The sequence below is a fragment of the Eulemur rufifrons genome, chromosome 20 (assembly GCF_041146395.1).
Source record: "Eulemur rufifrons isolate Redbay chromosome 20, OSU_ERuf_1, whole genome shotgun sequence".
In the NCBI taxonomy this organism is placed as follows: domain Eukaryota; kingdom Metazoa; phylum Chordata; class Mammalia; order Primates; family Lemuridae; genus Eulemur; species Eulemur rufifrons.
In genome coordinates, this window is record NC_091002.1 from 42,120,926 (window position 1) to 42,140,575 (window position 19,650).

At 53.1% G+C, this 19,650-nt stretch overlaps 1 protein-coding gene across 1 annotated transcript; it reads left to right on the plus strand.

The window, feature by feature from the left end:
• The first annotated feature begins 395 nt into the window (after positions 1-395).
• On the plus strand, positions 396-2,523 carry CEBPB (CCAAT enhancer binding protein beta). The gene has a single exon (XM_069495535.1). The coding sequence runs from the start codon at positions 858-860 to the stop codon at positions 1,902-1,904; it is 1,047 nt and encodes a 348-aa protein (XP_069351636.1). The 5' UTR covers positions 396-857; the 3' UTR covers positions 1,905-2,523.
• The last annotated feature ends 17,127 nt before the right edge of the window (positions 2,524-19,650 follow it).

Below are 19,650 nucleotides of genomic sequence, written 5' to 3' on the forward strand. Positions count from 1 at the left end.
ACGGAGTCCTCCTGTTGGCGGTGGCTTTAAGAGGGGAGTCAACACAGGCGTGGAGTCTCTTCCTTCCAAGAGCTGGGGACCCGGGCTTGGGGGGGTTGTTCAGGGGCGGGGCCGCGCCCAAGGAAGGGCTTGGAGATAGGTCACTTCCCCAAGAGCCAGAGCTGGGGACTGGGGTCCCCGGGGTCCGCCGGGGGAGCGCCGCGTCTGCAGGACGTCGGGGCTGGGCTCCGCCATCCTGAAACCGCCGTCTCCTCCAGCAGGGGGCGGGCCCCGGCAGTGTTTGGGGTGGGGGAACGCGATCAGGTTCGCCCCCTCCTCGGATTCCCCCGCCTTCCAGGGCAGCCTCCAGCCCGGAGGGGGCGGGCCGGGGGCGGGGTCGCACCGCCCCTTCTCGCTCCCAATCCCGGGGCCGCCGGGCGGGGGTGGGTAGGGGGTGTCAGGCCGCCCCCCGCAGCCGGGAGACCCTCGCCAGCCCAGGACGCGCTCCTGGTCCTGGGTGCCGAGGCTGCGCCCTGCGGCCGCCCTCCCGGGGGTCTCGGGCGGCCGCAGTCGTGTCCTCCGCGTCCCGGCAGCGGCGGGAGGGGCTGGGGCGGCCCCAGGCGTGACGCAGCCGTTGCCATGGGTCGCCTTATAAATAACCGGGCTCAGGAGAAACTTTAGCGAGTCAGAGCCGCGCACGGGACCGGGAAGGGGACCCACCCGAGGGGTCCAGCCGCCAGCCCCCGCACTGATAGCGGCCACCCCGGCAGCGGCAGCGGCAGCGACACAGCGGCAACAGCTCGGAGCAGGGAGGCCGCGCCACCTGCGGGCCGGCCGGAGCGGGCAGCCCCAGGCCCCCTCCCCGGGCACCCGCGTTCATGCAACGCCTGGTGGCCTGGGACCCAGCATGTCTCCCCCTGCCGCCGCCGCCGCCTGCCTTTAAATCCATGGAAGTGGCTAACTTCTACTACGAGGCGGACTGCTTGGCTGCTGCGTACGGCGGCAAGGCGGCCCCCGCGGCGCCCCCCGCGGCCAGACCCGGGCCGCGCCCCCCCGCCGGCGAGCTGGGTAGCATCGGCGACCACGAGCGCGCCATCGACTTCAGCCCGTACCTGGAGCCGCTGGGCGCGCCGCAGGCCCCGGCGCCGGCCACGGCCACGGCCACGGACACCTTCGAGGCGGCTCCGCCCGCGCCCGCCCCCGCGCCCGCCTCCTCCGGGCAGCACCACGACTTCCTCTCCGACCTCTTCTCCGACGACTACGGGGGCAAGAACTGCAAGAAGGCGGCCGAGTACGGCTACGTGAGCCTGGGGCGCCTGGGGGCCGCCAAGGGCGCGCTGCACCCCGGCTGCTTCGCGCCCCTGCACCCGCCGCCCCCGCCGCCGCCGCCGCCCGCCGAGCTCAAGGCGGAGCCGGGCTTCGAGCCCGCGGACTGCAAGCGGAAGGAGGAGGCCGGAGCGCCGGGCGGCGGCGCCGCAGGCATGGCGGCCAGCTTCCCGTACGCGCTGCGCGCCTACCTCGGCTACCAGGCGGTGCCGAGCGGCAGCAGCGGGAGCCTCTCCACGTCCTCGTCGTCCAGCCCGCCCGGCACGCCGAGCCCCGCCGACGCCAAGGCGCCCCCGGCCGCCTGCTACGGGGGGGCCGCGCCGGCGCCCTCGCAGGTCAAGAGCAAGGCCAAGAAGACCGTGGACAAGCACAGCGACGAGTACAAGATCCGGCGCGAGCGCAACAACATCGCCGTGCGCAAGAGCCGCGACAAGGCCAAGATGCGCAACCTGGAGACGCAGCACAAGGTCCTGGAGCTCACGGCCGAGAACGAGCGGCTGCAGAAGAAGGTGGAGCAGCTGTCGCGCGAGCTCAGCACCCTGCGGAACTTGTTCAAGCAGCTGCCCGAGCCCCTGCTCGCTTCCTCCGGCCACTGCTAGCGCGGCCCCCGCGCGCGGCCCCCTGCCCGCCGGCCTCTGCGCTGCCGGGACTCCGGGGAGCGCCCGCCCCCGCCCCGGTGGCGCCGGCAAAACTTTGGCACTGGGGCACTTGGCAGCGCGGGGAGCCCGTCGGTAATTTTAATATTTTATTATATATATATCTATATTTTTGTCCACACCAGCCGCACATGCAGATGGGGCGCCCGCCCGTGGTGTTATTTAAAGAAGAAACGTCTATGTGTACAGATGAATGATAAACTCTCCGCCTCTCCTCTGCCCCCTCTCCGGGCGCCGGCGGGCGGGCTGGTTTCGAAGTTGATGCAATCGGTTTGAACATGGCTGAACGCGTGTGTACACGGGACTGACGCAACCCACGTGTAACTGTCAGCCGGGCCCTGAGTAATCGCTTAAAGATGTTCCTACGGGGTTGTTGCTGTTGATGTTTTTTTTTTTTTTTTTTTTTTTTGTCTTTTTTTTTGTATTATAAAAAAATCTATTTCTATGAGTAAAGAGGCGTCTGTATATTTTGGGAATCTTTTCCGTTTCAAGCATTAAGTAAAGAACACTTTTAATAAACTTTTTTTTTTGAGAATGGTTAAAAAGCCTTTTGGGGGCAGTAGTTGGCTTTTGTTTTTTTCCTTTATTTTGGATTTATAGGGTTTTGTTTTTGCGTTTCTGGTGTGTAGGGGGTTGTTGAGTGTGGGGGCACTGCTATTATTTTTGGAGTTTTGGTGGTTGGATGGGGGTGTTGCAGCTGGTTTTTCTCCTGTTCTTCCCCCCACCCCCAGGGTCTGCTTGGAGATGGGGTGCTGGCCCTGGGAGTAAGGGGGAGAAGAGTGCTGGGACAGGCTTTCAGGGTGACTCAGCACCCCTGGGTGCTGGTGATGGGTGGCTGGGAGCCCTGCTTGGGAAGGGAATCCAGGACCTCTGGCCAGTTCCCAGTGTCAGGCTTGAGTTTGGAGGGACTGAGAGGTCTGTGACCCCTGCCCTGTGTTTGGGGACAGTGCAGGCAGGCCTGTAACTCTATAGGAGGAGGGGGTTCAGGTCTTGGTCTTGCTGAGCCTGAGTCTGGGCAGATTCTTTTGTGTAGTCGGGTGGGTTGTTTAAAAAATACTTTGTGTATATGTGTATATATATTTTTAAGAGAGGAGCCTGAGTGTGTGGGTGAAACTGTTTGTGTGACCCTGGCTGGTTTGTGTGTCCCCTGGCCAGTAGCAGGAGGGGAGAAGCCAGGCCAAGTGGAAAGAGGTGGGGGAAGGGTTTCTACGCTTTTCCTCCCTTTCCTTGGGATGGGAACTTATCACTTGCCCTCTGCCCAGATGTGGACACTGAGGCCCACCGTCTCCTGCTTGCCCAAGATAGCTGAGCCAGGCATGGACCTGGGGCTGCCGTCCCTGATTCCCCGGAACAGCTCCTCTTCCCAGCCCCCTGATCCCTCTGCCCTCTCTGGCCTCTCCTCACTGCAACCCCCACCCCCATTCCAGCGCTGGACGGCATTCCTGAGAGTTGAGGATGTGGATGGAGGGGTTGGTGGATACATGCACAGCGTCCCACGGTGCCTGGCACGAAAGAGGTGTTATATAAGCGTTTGCTCGTGTTATTATTTTTTGCTGGGAGGTTCCTGGCATTTGGCACCCCAGTCTGCAGTGCAGCGTGAGTGCGGCCAGCACTTGCCAGGGGCCAGCGTCTGGTAAACCCTGACCTGCCCCACCTCATTTAAACCTCACAACCACCTTTGGAAAGGTGGGGTACATTATGACGTCTGTTTTAGGGCCGGGGAGCAGCTTTTGGCTTTCAGATCCCTGTGGGCAAGAAACTGGTTCGGGGTTGCCCTGCCCTGAGGAGTTCTGGGGTGGTGGGCTTGCTAAGGGCCTGGGGCAGCCTGGGACCGTGGGAGCAGCTGCTGATACTGTGGTTTGAGAATGGGGAATGCTTTTCTCCTCCCTTTCCCTGTGGGGGCCTAGATGGACTTTCCCTGTGGGAGCCCAGTGTGTAGGGAACAGAGACAGTGACACTCGGCCCCCACCGCTGTGGAACTGAGGATCCAGCAAACTGCACTGTTGGTGGCACTAGGGCTATGCAGACCACTGGACACAGATAACCTCCCTTCAGCCTGGGGCCTGCAGCATGGCCCTGACCACGTCTCCTCCTAGCCCCGGGTGATGGGGCGACTGGACAGCTGGCCAAGTGGGCCCTTGGATCCTGGAAAGTGGTCTCCATCAGTACCAGCTACGGGACGTCGGCTCAACCTCTAGGATTGACTTGCCCAAGGCAAAGGCTGGGGGACTGGCGTAGGGAAGGTTCAGTCTTTCTGGGGTGGTGGGGAGGGTTGCAATTTAGAAATGAATCTCTCCAATTCCTGCTCTCCCTTTTGTCACCAAGAGTTGGCAGGTGGTGGCTGCTCACCTGGTGAGGTGAGAGGCAGCCGCCTGGCCCAACAGTGACGCCCCCACCCGCCCCCCCGCCCCGGCTCCTGTTTGCCGAGTGCCAGCATCAAGGGCAGCTCTTCACACGCGCTCACATCTCGCTTTAATCTACACAAACACTCCATGGAGGTGTTACGTCCATTTCTAAAAAAGCAAATTGAGGCCCACAGAAGTGAGGTTAGTGCTCGAGGTGGAACAGGTGGAGCAGGTTACAGAACTGCATCCGACGCCCAAGTCTCCAGGGAAAGTTTGGGGCTGAGAGACTGGTTTGTAATCCCACCCCTTGCCCCAATCCTAGGCTTTTTGGAGGGCTTTTTGCCTGGCCTCAAGTTCAGCAAACCCCAGAATTAAGTGACTTGCAAACGGGAGTTTCACAGTTTGGATGCAATGGAAAGGGAATTTGAACCTGAGCCCCTCCGACTGCCTCTGCAGAGGGCTAGGAGCTTTGACAGTGGCCTGGGTGACCTGGCGTGGGTGCACTGTGGACGGAGCTGTACCTGAAGGACTCGTAGAGATGTCATAGGTGGGGTGACACCCATCCCATGGATCACCAGGCTGCAAGGGCTAAGGGGTTGCAGGGAGGAACCAGTTCCTTCCAAAGTTCAGAAACGAGAGTGGGAAGGGGCGAGGGGAGCCCAGGAGGGCAGGGCCAAGCTTCACGGAATAATGATAATAATAATCATAGTGATAGTGGATGTGAGTCAAGTGCTTGAAATGTACAAAGCAGCACTCCAAGCTCTTGGCACAGCTGGCTAACTGGATCCTTCCGTCTGGCAGAGAAAGGCGGTCACGTTAACCACAGATCCATTTAATGGGTTTGACACTGAGGCTAGCTGCGAGTTGGGGAACCTGGAACCCCAACCAATGTTTGCTCAGGACAAGAGAGTTAATAAAACATGTTGACACCTCATAATCCTACGCAGTCCTCCTACAGCCAAGGAGAAAAGTGGGTGTCAGAAACAAAGATCGAAACGCTGCTGGGTGCCAGGCTGGGTGCTGAGGCTGTACTCACCGTTCAATCAGCTCATTGGCCTCCGAAGGCTGCAGCTTTCGTTATCGGCATTTTCCTGCCCCCAAATAGGCTCAGAGAGGTGAAGTGACCTGTTTGTGCAGCTAAGAATGGCGGAAGTTGGGGTAGGAACCGGAAGGGACTGCTGCTGCTTTCTAAACACCTAGAGAATGTTCCCCGGCCCTCCGAGTCCTGTCCAGGCCTCTCGGAGGCTCTTTTCTCGTCTCTGAGATGTTTATTTGCCCCATATTTTTTCATTTATTAGACAAGCATTTATTGAGCACCTGCTGTGTGCCAGGCCCTTTGCTGGGTGCTGGGGACATGGGATGGCCAGGATGGAGGTGGCCATTTACAAGGAGAGACAGACACTTCAGTATCCAGTAACTGGAACAAGACAACGGCAGGTGCGGAGCAAGGGCTCCGAAGGAAGGTGAGGCAGAGCGGGAGGGGAGGGCCCTCAAGGCCTCTCCTAGGAGGTGGCATCTGAGCAGAGGCCAGAGCCAGGTGAGGCAGGAGTGGGGCCCAGTCACGGTTTCTGAAGCACTCATTCTGTACCAGCTGCCACCCTGCATGCTTTATCCTTAGAAAGGTCCAGGGATGTGGGTGCTATTTATTACTCCTTTTCCCTGCATGGGGAAACTGAGGCACAGAGAGGCAAAGTCACTGGCCCGAGGGCTGGTGAGTGGCTACCGTGAGATTGGAATCCCACCTTCCCCTGCACCTGAGGCCTTCCCTGCCCGCCTCCCCCCACAGCCCCAAACCTCTCGTTTGCTGAGTCCCAGCTCTGCCCTCCTGCCTCACTTCGAGCTCTTTCTTGGCTTGGCTGATCTGCAGTGGTGTTTCAGGGGCACCCGCTGGCCAGCAGGCCACTGTCCTCGTGGGTTTTTGACAGTGTGTTGGTCAGTGCAGGGTAGGAGGGAGGCCTGGGCTGGGTAAAACTGGGGAAGCCGGGTGCTTTCTGGGGCCCTGGCCTGTGGGTGCTTGAGCCCCTCCCAGGTGTCCTCCGAGGCAAGAGGGTAAGAGTTCCATTTTATAGAAGGGAGATGCGAGGCTCTGAGAGGGACATGTCCTATCCAAAGGGCAGCAAAGTTGGGGTTCAAATCTGGGTCTGTCTGCACCCCAAACTTAGCCCCTTTCCTGCCTGCCTGACTGCTGCGGGGCAGAAGATGTGCAAACCACGGAGGGTACGATGCTGGGGCAAAAAATAGCTCTGGGCTTTGTCCTTTGCTTACAGAGTGACCTTGGACAAGGCACTTGGCCTCTCTGGGCCTGGGCCTCCTCACCTGTGGACACAGAGTACATGCATTCAGCCAGTATCGAGGGACATCCGCTGTGGCCTCGAGGTGGTCCCGCCCCTGAGCTGCCGCTGTGGCGGGTGAGACAGACAGCGTGGGGCTGGCAGAGCGGCAGCTCGTGTTTGATTGTGACAAAGGCCTTGAGGAAAATAAAGTGGGGGCCGTGGTGGAGGGTGACTGGGAGCAGTGAGGAGAGAGCGTCCCAGGCGGGCTGGGCAGCCTGGGCAAAGGCCCCGAGGCAGGACTGAGGTCCGCGGGGGAGGAAGAGCCCGCAGCCAGCGTGGCTGGCGCAGAGGCAGCGGCGGGTGGAGTGAGCGAGAGGACGGGGTGGCAGGGTCCCTCACACCGTGCCTTGGAGGCTGCGGGGAGGCTGAGAGAGGTTGTTCTGAGGGGGAGTGAGTGGGTGTCCCTGCCAGTCCTGGCACCCGGGAAGCCCTTGATGAGTCTGTCGGTGGAATGAAGCAGCCCCTGGCCCCCGGGAAGAGGCAAAGTGCAGTGGGTGAAGGGGACAGGGAGGCCACCTGCCTGGGCCCAGGAGACCTCATGGGCGAGGAGCCTCTGACCCAGGGCCTGGAGCCACGGGAGCTCTCGGCAGGCAGGAATGAGGGGAAGGGCTGGCCAGGAGTGGGTAGCGGAGCCAAGAGAGGGAGAGTTCTTTGGGAAGCCGTGAGTGCAGGGGAGAGGGCACCAGCCCAGCGCAGGGAGGGCGCAGGGCTGAGGAGGGAGGTGAGGGATTGGGGGACAGGCAGCAGGAGACTGGACCCCTGGAGGGACGTTTTCTTTTTATTTCATTTCCCAAGCAATGCATGACGGTGGTGGGAAGGTCACAGAATGTAGAGTATTAATAAGAGAAGGAAACAGAAAGCACTCAGCAATACCACCGCCCAGAAATAAACCTGTTAACACTGTGTGGCCTTGGGCAAATGACTTCACCTCTCTGTGCCTCAGTTTCCTTGGTTATTCAATGGGATAATTATAGTATCTACCTTATAAGGTAGCTGAGGATTAAGTGAGTTAACCACATAACACATTTAGAGCGGGCGCCAGCACACCTCAGGTACTAGCTGTCATTGTTGTTATGAACATCATTACCATTCTGGGGGGTTAAGAGCTCAGATGCTGGAATCAGGATGCCTGCGTTCTAGTTCTCAACCCACATTTCCTGGCTGCGTAATTGGGGGCATGTGAATGTGTCTTGTTCGGACTCAGTTCTCCCATTTGTAACAAGAAGATAATAAAATTCCTCACAGTGTTTTGCAGAGATTTGATGGGTTTATTTATGCGGGGTGATTGTAGACAGACCTCTGTATGTAGCAGTTGTTAATTTCCTTCCAGACTTTTTTCATTCTATGTGTATTTTTTCTTCTCATTTTAGCTACAGTTGCTGATTTGATATTCACTCCCTCCCTTCCTTAGCAATGGGACTCTTCTATTGTTGGGAGCAAGTGCCTTTTCCAGCTTCTTTTGCAGCTAGGGGTGACCGCTGAGATACAAGTAGAAGTTGTCGGAGGGGTTTTGAGGCAAGCTCTTTAAAGGGGCTGACTCACCTGTGAGGCACATTCCCTTTTGCTTCCCTTCTCTGCAGCTCCCCATTCCCGGCCTCTTCCTGTGTCCTGCCTGGAATTCAGACGTGATGGCCAGAGCTTCAGGGGCCATCTTGAACTATGAGGCAAACACTAGGGCATGGAAGCCACATGCTGAGGGTGGTGAAACCAAAAGACAAAAGACACTTGAGCTCTTTATGGCGGCAGAACAGCCACACCCGTCCTTACCTGCCTTGCTCTGGGCTTGTTTACATGAGAGAGAAAGAAATCTGTGCTTATTGAGGTCTCTGTCATTTTGGCTTCCTGTTACTGGCAGCCGAATCTATTTCTAACTGATATATTTGCCAAAACGGAATCAACCTGTTTTGTGACCTGCATTTTTTTAGTGATGCCCCAGTGCTTCCTTGTCTGAGAATGTTCTACTGACACTATTGTACATGAGTGCAGAAATAAATTCTTTGCCTAGGAAAAATAATTTCCATCGGATGTGGTAGAAGAATTTCTTTTTATTCATTTTGATTACAGAAGTAATGCACAAAGACATTCTGTCGTGAAAACATTCTGCCTGTCCTCAGGTGTCTCCCTAGTGACTCTGAAATCTTAGTGTGCATCAGGTCAGGCTTGATCTAGGCCCTTGGAATGTATATAAATTTCCCGCCTGTGTATGTGACCCACAAAGGGGCCTTCAGTTTGGAAACAGAGAGGGCAAGGCCCTGTTGCAGCTCACAGAGTGTGTTGGCAGCTGCGCTGGGACCAGATGCCCTGGGCAGCCCTGAATAACCCCTCTGTCCCATGCTGTCACCACCACCTGCTCCACCAAGGCCTTGGCCTGCCAGGGCTCCAAGCTACCTTTGCCAGCCTGCCTGGGGCCAGCCCAGTGGAGATCTCTGAGAGGTGAGTCTGGAGGCCAGGTTGCTGAGCCGGGTGAGCTTTTATTTTTATAGCTGTCACCAGATCCCTGTCCCAGCCCTGGAGCCCTGGCAGGGACCGAGGTGGCCAGGCAGGAGGAAGACTCTTCAGAGAGACTGGTGGGCGGGGGTTAGCGGGCTGTGGAGGAGAGAGAACTGGGGCGGGGGTCAGGGCAGCCAGGGTCACCTGACTGCAGCCAGGGCCTCAGTCCTCTCATGCCCAAATGGGGCCGGTCATCAAGCTCACGCTGCTGACCCTCTGGGGGGTGGGGAGGGACAGCAGACAATGGAGTCCCTTTCATGCCTTTACTCTTGACTGTCAGATGCAGAGCTCATCATACTCCGATTGTCAGCGGCCCTTACAAGGCCTGCATTGCACTTGGTTTTACTTCCTGCTTCACCCCAGCTCCCCCATCCATTTCTCCCACTTCCCGTAGCCCCCACCCCAGTGAGATTGGTATCTGTCCTTAACACATGTGTCGCGTGTTTTCTGCCTTCCTTTCTCAGTGAAATGTACGCACTCAGGGGAAGGTGCATACAACATAGGTGTACAGCTCTGTGAATTTTCCTGGCATGGACCCACCAATGCCCAGATCAAGTAATGGATCATTCCAGTGCCCCAGAAACCCCTTTCTCACCACCTCCCCCCACCAAGAGTAATAATTATCCCGATTTCTAAGACCAAACATTAATTTGCCTGTTTCTACACTTTATAGAAATGGAATCACATAACAGGCACTCTTTGTGTCTGGCTTCTGTTATTCAATATTGTAACTGTAACGTTCATCCAGTGTTTGTCCCTTTTTATTACTGAGTAGAATTCCATTGCATGGACATACCACAATTCATTCATCCATTTGATTGCTCATGGACATTGACATTGTTTCCAGTTTTTAGCTCTTTAAAATTGAGCTGAACTTTGGGAGGCCAAGGTGGGAGGATCACTTGGGGCCAGGAGTTCAAGATCAGCCTGGACAACATAGCGAGACCACATCTCTAAAAAAATAAAAAGAGACATTTTAGATGAGATAATTTAAAAAAATTAAAATAGAATTTTTCTGAGCTGAGCATTCCATGGGAAGTGTGTTTTCATGAACATAAGCACATATTTCAGTTGGGTAGACACCTAGGAGTGTCTTGCTGAGCTGTAAGAAATGCTAAGAGTATGTGTTTTAATGCATGTTAATAGTATTCAACCCTAGTTCTCATTCTGTTCCTTACTTTTTTTATGTATCTGTTTTTAAAAACTTTTTATTTTGAGAAAGATCTCAAATTGATACAAATACAGTACAAAGAACTTTTTTTTCAGAATTATTTGAGAATAAATTGCTGACCTCTTGCCGTATCACCCCTTAATGTTTTGATACATAGTTCCTACAAACATGAACATTTTCCTACGTAACCAAAATGTAACCATCAAAATCAGGAAATTAACAAGATAAATTGAGATTGTCTACTCAGACCTGTTCAAGTTTCAATTGCCCTAATAACGTCTAGTAAGAGGATCCAGTTTGGAATCACGTGTTGCATTTAGTTGCCACTTATTTACAGGAGAACTGTTCCTCAGTCTTTCCTTGACTTCGGAAAAGTCATTACCTTGACACTTTTGAGGATATAGGCCAGCTATTTCGTAGCACATCTTTCCCTGTGGGTTTGTCTGACATTTTCTTGTGGTCAGATTCAGGTTCTACGTCTCTGGCAGGAAAGTCACAGAAGAGAGGCTGTGTTCTTTTTGTCTCACTGCTCATGGTGTACATTTTGATCACTTGATTGAAGAAGGGATCTGCCGGGCTTCACATCTGGAAAGTTATTTCTTCCCCCTTTGCAGTTAATAAGTGTTTGAGGGGAGGTTCTTTGAAACCATGTAAATATCTTGAATGTCATCAAACTTTCAATTAGTCATTTATTTTTATCGGTATGGATTCATGGTTTTCTATTTATTCAGTGGGTTGTAGTATATCATCATTGTCGTCAACATAATTGTTAGGTTATTTATATGCTCAAACCATCCCAGATTTGGCCACTGGGAGCCCCTTTCAGCTAGTTCCATGCCCTATTGACATGTTACCATCATTCTTTGAATACTTCCTTACCTTCTGGCACAATGAGGTGCTCTGGTCTCATCTAGTATTTTCCCTGCTCCAACCCGGGAATCAGCCATTTCTCCCAGGAGCCCTGGCTCGCTTTAGTGAAGAATGGTATTTAGAAACCAAGATCTCAGGACAAAGTGGGCGCACTGCTGCCGGGGTGTCTCTGTTCCCTGGCGCTCTGAGTGGACAGAGCTAAGGACTCTATGTATATACGTAGACACACATTTATATCTGTATTGTTTCTGTGTCTAACAATAATCTATCTCTCTAACATCTATCATCTATTTAGAGAACTATGAGTCTGCATTGATAACTCTAGGTCCAACTCAGCACTACAGGAGTTTATTCTAATTTTCTTTCTTTCCGTATTTGGAACTTTCTTTTCCATCAGGGAAAAAATTGCTTCCGTTATCCTCAATATATTTACTTATTTGGCCAATCCCAGCACGTATCCAGTTTGCTATTGCTGCCCCTCCCCACTTCTGCCCCCTGATTGGACACCTGCTTTCCCACTCAGGCTCTGGCCCCACGCAATGCCCCGCTTCCTGTGCATGACCTCACATTAACTCTGCCATGGCCTCTATATAATTTTCTTTTTAAGTCGAATGCTTAATATATGCTCATTGTTCCAAATTTGAAAGGTGTGAATGGGTTTGCAATGAAAAGTCAATCTCCCTCCCACTCCTGCTCTCAGATTCCCGGGTCCCCTCCCCAGAGCTCACTGCAGTTTTCAGCAGTTTTTTCTTGTTTCAGCTGGCCTATGTGAGCACACACACACACACACACACACACGCACACACAGACACACACGCACAGACATATGAAGTTTATGCACATATGAAGTTAGTAGCACACTTTTCACACTGGTCTGTGCTTTGTTTTTCTCACTCAACAGTGTATCTTGGAGCTTGTTCATATAAATACTATAGAGCTGCCACATTTCTTTTAATAATCATATAATATTCCATTGCATGGATAAACCATAATTATTTAATCAGTCTCTTTTCGATGGACATATATGTTATTTTCAATTTTTTTTTTTGGTGACAATTTTTTTGTTGTTGCCCAGGCTGGAGTGCAGTGGTGTTATCACAGCTCACAGCAACCTCAAACTCCTGGGCTCAAGTGATCCTCCTGCCTCAGCCTCCTGGGTAGCTGGGTCTACAGGTGTGTGCTACCATGCCCGGCTAATTTTTCTATTTTTTTTTGTAAGGATGGGATCTTGATCTTGCTCAGGCTGGTCTCGAACTCCTGGCCTCAAGCAATCCTCCCATCTTGGCCTCCCAGAGTGCTAGGATTACAGGCGTGAGCCACTGCACCTGGCCTTTAATCTTTTTCTATTTCACACAATGCTGCAATGGACAACCATATCAAATGGGTCACATTTTGCATGAGTGCGTCATACATGCCCGGAATGCTGTGCTTTAGAGATGTCTCCACGTTGCTCTGTGTCCCTCTAAGTCATTGCTTTTTACACTGATGCTTAATGTTCCTCAGCATGTATCTGCCACGTTTTAATGAACTACTTACTCTCCTTGTGAAGGACACACTGCCTCCAAGGCCCCACAGCCACAAACACTGTTCTGTTGAATGTTGTTGAATGTGCCTCCGTCACAGGTCAGGTTGTCTGGACACTGAGATGGAGCTTGGGGTGCAAGATGTTTATTAGGGGCAATGCCTGGGAATGGAGGGGAAGGAAGCAGGGATGGGCAGATGGAGACGTCTAACTGCGATGCAGGCCTGTAGAGCCGTGGGTAGTCTGGGAAAATGCTGTCAATGTGTCCCATGCTGGGCCGAGTAGCCAGACTAATCCCCCGCCTTGCTCTGTCTGGTACTGCCCTGGGAAGAGTGGCTGTGGCAAGGTAGGTCTCTGTAGCCGAGGCAACTGTGACAAGTGGAGGCTGTCAGCTGATCATACTCCCTGCAGCTGGTTTTCCCCTGAAGGAGACCTGGGTGGCACATCTACGAGCTTACCAGCCACTTAATGGACTTCATAGAGTTTCTTTGGGGTATTCACCCAGGAGTGGGATTGCAGAGTGTTAATGTCATTGATAGAGCCAGATATCCTTGATCTCAGCCACCTGATAAGGATCAGAGATCTGCACTTTTGAGATGAAGAGATTGTGATCAAGGGGTGAAGTGAGGCTGACTGACTGCCCAAGGTCCACCTGCCTATGAGGACAATTCCTTCTCATTGCCCTCATTCCTTCACTATCTGTTTATAGGGCTCAAGAGTTGGATCGGTGTGGGTTCAAATCCCAGTTTTGTCACTTAGACATTTGACCTGGAGTAAATTACCCCCTCTTCCTGAGCCTCAGTTTCCTTATCTGTGTAATGGGTCTTGCAATATACCTGACTGTTGTGCATTGTGGGGCTTGGTGGAAAGTAAGCCCTTGATAAATGGAAGGGTCCCATCACATGAGTGTCCCCAGGCCTTCATGTCATAAGGCTCTATTTCAGGCTCACATTTGGGAACTGTCCCCTTTTGGCAGTGAGAGGGAGAAGGGCTGACTTGGAGAGAACCAAGGAGTCAGGGGGCTTGGGCTGGGGTTGTTATCCTCCAAGAAGAGTTGTACCTGGACTTTGATTTGGTAACATCTGAAGGAAAAATACTAACCTAGATGGGAACTTGTATTCATTCATTCACTTGTGTTTCTCTTAACAGCTTATGATTCTGGGTAAGTGACAACTTCTCTGTGCCTCAGTTTCCTGTTCTGCAAAATGGGGAGATGGTAATAATAGTATCTACTTCATAGGGTGTGGCAAGGATTAAATGAAATGATACATGCACAGTTCTTAAAACAGTGCCTGGCACATAGTAAATGCTGAATAAATATTAATTATCACAACTCATTTATTCAACAAATCCTTATGAGAATCTGCCCTATGCCAGGGTTAGTTACCTCTCTCCACCTGGAATTAGAACCACCTGGAACCTCAGATTCTATAAAATCAGAGTCTAGAAAAGACAGGATCTTGGGGTGTAACTGCCTCACCCTGCAGGCTGTCTGCCAAGGATGGTTTAAGATCCCAGGTCCCCTGCAGACACCCCTCCAAGTGCCCCACCCCTCAGTTCCCCAGATGTTGTGACAACCTCAGACCCTCTCCAATGGCGCTGATCTGAACGCTTGTGAACTCAGAAAAAAACAGACTTGGGTGGCAAAACCCCATTTGGGCAACGTGGACTCCCTTCCTCAAGTCCTAGACGCTACTGAAGGGCCGCAACCTGCCTTTCTTTGCAGCCAGCTGGGCCTTGGTAGAAGGGTGGAGCGGAAGCTGGCCAGGGGTTCACCCTGCTGCCTGCAGCTCTCATCCAGCGTGGACCAGGGATTCTCCACCGCAGCACTCCTGGCATTTGAAGTGGGATCTCTGTTTGCTGTGTGGCTGTGCTGTGCATTGTAGGATATTTAGCAGCATCCCTGGTCTCCACCCACTAGATGCCAGTAGCCAGTCCCTCTCCTCGAAGTTGTAACAACCAAAAATGTTGTCAGCCATTGCTAAGTGTTCCCTGGGTGTTCTTGGTTGAAAATTATTGGTGTGGAGGATGCAGCAGCCTGGGCTGAGACTCCACAGGCTGAGTGACTGGCTGTGTGGCCTTGGGGAAGCCCCTTGCCCTCTCTGGGCCTCAGTTCCCCATCACTCAGTTAGAGGGTCAGGCTAAGACAACATCAGTGGGCCTCCATCCTGGCCCGACTAGAATTCCAGGCTCCTAGTGTCTGTGTCTCTCTTTACATCCTGGGTCTAACTAAGTTCTAGGACATGAGGTGAGGATGGGCCCAGGAGACAGACCTGGGCAGGGGCAGCTCTGTGTTTATTTTTCTGCACTGTGCCTGGCCCTCCCTCCAAGTGCAGGGGAGATACTAATCACAAAAGCAAGCCTTGGGCTGTGCCTCATTTAATTCCTTCTGACAGCTCTGTGAAGTGGAATCTTTTATTATCCCCATTTTCAAGCAACGGGACAAATCACAGTTGTGTGCCACCTGGTAGGACACGCAAGGAGAACACAGTGTCACCTCCATTGTATCCGTGCAAAGATCTGTCGGATGCAGAGCCCGCGTCTAATCACGAGGAGACGTCAGACACACCCAAAGTGAGGAGCATGCTCCGGAATAGCTGGCCCAGGACCCTCAGAGTGTCAAGGTCATGGGAGTCGAGCAGAGACGGAAGAAGGAGCCGTTTCAGGCTTACGGAGCCTAAACACGACCGAAGGAACCTGTGTGTGGTCCTGGCACAGGAAAAAACCATAAAGAACTTCCTGGGGACAGTTTGTGGAATGTTGACTCTGCGTGTGGATTTGATAATAGTACCATGTCCCGACTTTGATAACGGCGCTGCACATGTGTAACGGAGGGCCAGGAGGGACACACTGAGGGGCTTAGGGGTGAACTGACATCATGCCTGCAGCCGACTCTCAAATAATTCAAGCAAAAGAAGGAAACACCAGTAGAGGGAAAATGAGGAAGTACGTGGGGCAAAATATCATCTAAACAGCCCGGCTGAAGATGTCCTGGAGTTCCTTGTAATTTTTCTGTAAGTTCAATATCATCTCAAAACAGATACTTGACCTTCAGTATACCCCAGAGAAATAAACACGTATGTCAACAGAAGGACCTATGCGCATATTCACAGCAGTTTTGTTTATTACAGGCTCAGACTGAAACAACCCGAATATCTTTCTTTTTTTTTTTTTTTTCCTGGAGACAGAGTGTCGCTTTGTTGCCCTGGCTAGAGTGAGTGCTGTGGCGTCAGCCTAGCTCACAGCAACCTCAAACTCCTGGGCTTAAGCGATCCTACTGCCTCAGCCTCCCGAGTAGCTGGGACTACAGGCATGCGCCACCATGCCCGGCTAATTTTTTCTATATATATTTTAGTTGGCCAGATAATTTCTTTCTATTTTTAGTAGAGATGGGGTCTCGCTCTTGCTCAGGCTGGTCTCGAACTCCTGACCTCGAGCGATCCACCCGCCTCGGCCTCCCAGAGTGCTAGGATTACAGACGTGAGCCACCGCGCCCGGCCCGAATATCTTTCACTTTCACCCAGGGGGAGCATGAACCCCGAGGGTGCACCCACGCCGCGGACACCGCTCAGCGCTGACGGGCAGTGGCCGTTGGTGCGTGCACGCCAGGATGTGTCTTCAACGCGTTACACAGAGGGGTAGGAGCCAGACAGAAAGGCCACTTTCTGTGTGATTCCTCTGATCATTACGTTCGGGAACAGTCAGGACGAATCTGGACATCCCAATAGTGGCTTCTGCTCTGGGGTGGTGGAGTTGTCGCCTGTGAAGGGGCAAGAGGAGCCCTTCTGGGCCACTCCCACACCTCCATGTCTTGATCTGGGAAGTGGCCCCGTGGATTTGACCAGATATAAAAGTTCTTTGAGCTGCGTGCTTCACACACGCCCCACTCATGCACTTTACTGTATATAATTACACCTCAATATCAAAGAAGAAACATAAAACATTATCTAAAGATACACATCAAACAGGAGAATGAGGCGGGCAGGGAGCAGGGAGCGGGGTTAGAGGGAATAAACAGGTAACACCAGAGAGGAGCTTGTGCAGGCAATCCTGGGAACATGCTGCCAACGGAGCAGGCAACTCCACCCTGGCACCCACTGGCACCCGAAGTTCAGAAAGAAAAACCAGAAAGGACCTAGGGGCTCAGAAAGGGGGAGCACCTTGCCTGAGGTCACACAGCGGCTGGGCAGCAGAGGCAAGATTTGAACCTGGGTCTGAGGAGCCCCAGACTGTGCTCCTTACCCGCTGCCATGCCTGGACTCCCTGGGCTGGACAGCCCTGCTGTGCTCCCAGAGGCTCCCCAGGGCCTGGCAGGGGATGGCGAAACCACCGCTTGACAAAGACCATTCCAGCCCTGGGCTCGCAGCTCCAAGTGAGGAGGGGAGTGAGTGGGGCAGAGGGCAGCTCCCATCCCCAGAGCTTCGCTCCCTGGCCTGGGTGGCTCTGCCAACCTCCGCCCGCCTCCTGCGGCCTTTGCCTTCCTTCCTGGGCCAGCGTGTGGGCTCCGGAGCCCGGCAGGCTTTGGTGTGGATCCCAGCTCTGCCTCCATCTGGCCGTGCAGCCTGGGGTGAGTGGCCCACTCTGTGCCTCAGTTTCCACGTCCAGAGCCTGCCCACGGGAGTATTTACCTAATGGCGGTGGTGAGCATAGAGGAGTCGTCAAATGTGTGCAAAACTTGCCATGATGCCTGCATCTGCTAAGCGCCAACAGTGGCAGCTGGTACTGTCGTTGTTGATATCATTGCTACTTGTGAGATATTGTGGGAAGGGGGGCCCTGGTGCCCCAAGACCTCATAAACACCAACATGTGAAAACAGCCAGCGTGGAATGGAAAGTGCTGGAGAAAGGAGCTTTCTGACTGCCTGAGGGTTAGCAGAAAACTCTTACTTTCTACCCTGGTTTTTATGAGCGTCCTTGGTGAGCTAAAGTGGAGCCAGGGTGGGCTTCATGGGGGTACGCCCTGGGCGGTCCCATGGGCCCCTTGCTCAGGATGGCCCCCGCTTGGTTTAATGGGCTCCTGTTGTCATTTTGCAATTTTTAATGAGTCGAGAACGAGGAACCCCGTATCGTCACGTAGCCGGTCCTGGGCAGGACTGTGGCATCCAGAACGGTCACCTAGCACTTTCACCTGAGTTGTGTCCTTTGATGTTCAGGAACAGTCTCTGAGAGTAGGTGTCCCCATCACTAACCTCACTCACCTCAGTTTCCTCACCTGGGAAGTGGGAGGAAGTGCTTTGCGCCAGGCCGCAGGGAAACAAGGGGCAAGTCCCGATTCTGGCCCTCCGATTCCATCGGTGGGAAACTTGGGACACTAAGGACTTGTCGGGCCTGGCCTGTGCCCCAGGAGCACACAGTAGGTGCTCAACAGAGAGTACAAGTTGCTCTTTGATTCCCTGTCTTTTCACTATTAAATTTTGATTTAAATTGATGTTATTAATACACACGTCTGTTCTCTTAACATACGAAAACATTTCTATCAGGCTGAAGTTGATCTTGGACCACCTACCCCAGGGCTGGCTCCTTCCCTGCCCTGCCAGCGTGGTGTTGTAATTTTGGGGTTTGAACTTCCAGATCTTTGTCTATGCAATCCTTTCATCTCTGGGTAAATGTGTCTTTTCCTTCCTTCCTTTCTTTTTTTCTGTTATACCTTTTAAACTGTGAACTTTATACAGACATACAATCTGGGTATAGAAGAGCTGATACATTTTCACCAATCAAGTTCGCCCACATAACCAGCACTTGGATCTAGAAACAGAACATTTCTCATCACTCAAAAATCTCTCTCCGGACTTCTAACAGATTAGATTGTGTTGCCTGTTCTACAACTTCACATCAATGGAATCATTCAGGATATCTGCTTTTGTGCTGGGCTTCTTCTGCTCAGCTAAACTTTTGAGGTTCAAAAAGAAAACCAAAAATACACAGCTTCATTTTTACTATTAACACTACGCTGTGTTCCATTGCGTGAATATATTACAATCTGGTCTACTGTTGGTGGACACTTGATTCGTTTCTGGGTTTTGGTTGCTGTGCGTAGAGCTGCCACGGACATTCTTGTTTGTGTCTGTTGGTGGACACCCCCTCTCCTCTCTGCTGGGCTTACGTCGGGGGAGGGCGGCATCGCTGGGCACAACATTCGTGTCTTGTTAGGCTTCCGTAGACGCTGCCAGTTTCCGAAGCACCTGCACACCTGGAGCGGTCCATCCTTTCAATTGGAGCTACTCGGGCACTTGCGCGGTGGCGTCTCATTGTGGTTTTCATTTGCATTTCTGGACGTGTGTTCTTTTTAATGCCTCGGTGGCCTCACACCAGCCATCTCACTGGGGCTTGTTCCTGTCCTTCCTGTGATCTTCTAGAGAGCCGTCCACGTGGTGCATTCACCGGTTCACTCCTTTGGAAGGTCGCGTGGTGTGCCCACTCAACGAGCACGTCTTCTTGTGACGTCACCGCCCCCAGCCCCCATTTCCGGCCCATCTCTCCTTGATTCTGAGTCCCTGGCTATCAGTGGGGACTCTGTGATATCCACATGCGTGGTGCCCATTTAATGGCTGGTAAATGAGCTAATAGAAGAAAAAGGGGGAAAAAAAAAAAACAAACCAAAAAATCTCCCCCAAGCCCCAGTTCTGGTTAATCGAGGGGTTCCATTGAGGTAAATTTCAGTCAGTTGGAGTTTTCCTGTGAAACGTGTAAAAGCACGGACCATGGGCCTTACGGCATCGGCAGTCACTGAGCCCAGCACTTTCTGGAGAGGAGTCATACACTGTGGATGCCACAGGGCTTGGGAGGAGCCGGTGGGATGGCAGCGGGAGAGTGCCGTCGGTGGGACCGGTTACCCCCCGGACCTCTGGGATTTCGCTGAGGTTCCATACCCAGGAAGTAGCTGAGCGAAGTCCTAGACCCAGGACTTCTGATGCCGCTTGCCGTGATGTTTCCATTTTGTTCTCTGCTGTGTCTGTCTG